The 958-nt window shown below is 34.3% G+C and overlaps 1 protein-coding gene across 1 annotated transcript in view; it reads left to right on the top strand.

Annotated features, from left to right (window-relative positions):
• LOC103197276 (complement factor H) overlaps positions 1 to 706 on the top strand; it is a 99,808-nt gene extending 99,102 nt beyond the window's left edge. Inside the window, exon 22 of the mRNA XM_007941176.1 lies at positions 510 to 706. Within this exon, the coding sequence (XP_007939367.1) occupies positions 510 to 706 (197 nt within the window). The remainder of the gene's footprint in view (positions 1 to 509) is intronic.
• Positions 707 to 958: the final 252 nt, after the last annotated feature.

Consider the following 958-nt stretch of genomic DNA (forward strand, 5'->3'; position numbering starts at 1 on the left):
GCCCTGGAGAGAACAATCATGGGAGAAGGAAGGGCTGCTTATGCACAGGAAGATAGCTCAGGGTACAGAAGAGTATGAAGGGATGGACACTGGGAGGAGGTAACTATGGGGAGGAAGTGGGAGGAGAGCTGCTGCATTGTAAGTTTTGATCACTGACATGAGACAAAGTATATGTGAACAGCTGTATGAAAAGTGAATTTACTCTGTAAATCTTCACCCAAATCCTAAAAAAAAAAAAAAAAGATTACAGTCAAGAAATCTTATAAACAATTTCTACTCAGTATCACATGGGGTTGAAATGGACTCAACAAGTTAGAATTGATGCAATAGCAGTGGGGTAGGTTAGTTAGGTTTACCTTTTTTAGAATATTTAAATATTCATGATGAGTTTTCACAGAGACAGTTTGAAAAGATGTAGGGAAAGAATTCCTAAACCATTATTTTGTTTCTACTTGAAAATCATTCTTTGTGCACTGATAATTTTTTATGTTTGTTTTCTCTACTTTCAGATGCATGTATAATATCTGAAGAAGAGATGGAAAAATATAAAATACAGTTAAAATGGAAATATGACAGAAAACTCTATTCTAGATCATCTGATACTGTTGAATTTAAATGTAAATGGCCATATAGGGAAATGACACCCAGACACACTTTTCGAGCAACTTGCCGTGAAGGGAAGCTGGAGTATCCCCGTTGTGGATAATGCCGTGGTTAAAATGCATTTATACAGTCAACATATATACGTTTCCTAAATTTTCTATTATTAATCCTATTTTCTTAATTTCATTTTTCCAAATGTTAAGCCATTTTTACTCACAAATTAGAATTTTCTTTAAATATTCTGTGAATGATGTAATTATAATCTGAGAGACTGATATTTGACCCTAGAAACACCTTATTAAAACATGGCAAACCACAAAGCTATATGTCTGGTTCCTAAAACATCCTCGGCTAG

This window comes from Orycteropus afer, unplaced genomic scaffold (genome assembly GCF_000298275.1).
Source record: "Orycteropus afer afer isolate SDZICR_OR568_19922 unplaced genomic scaffold, OryAfe1.0 scaffold00075, whole genome shotgun sequence".
Classification (NCBI taxonomy): Eukaryota; Metazoa; Chordata; class Mammalia; order Tubulidentata; family Orycteropodidae; genus Orycteropus; species Orycteropus afer.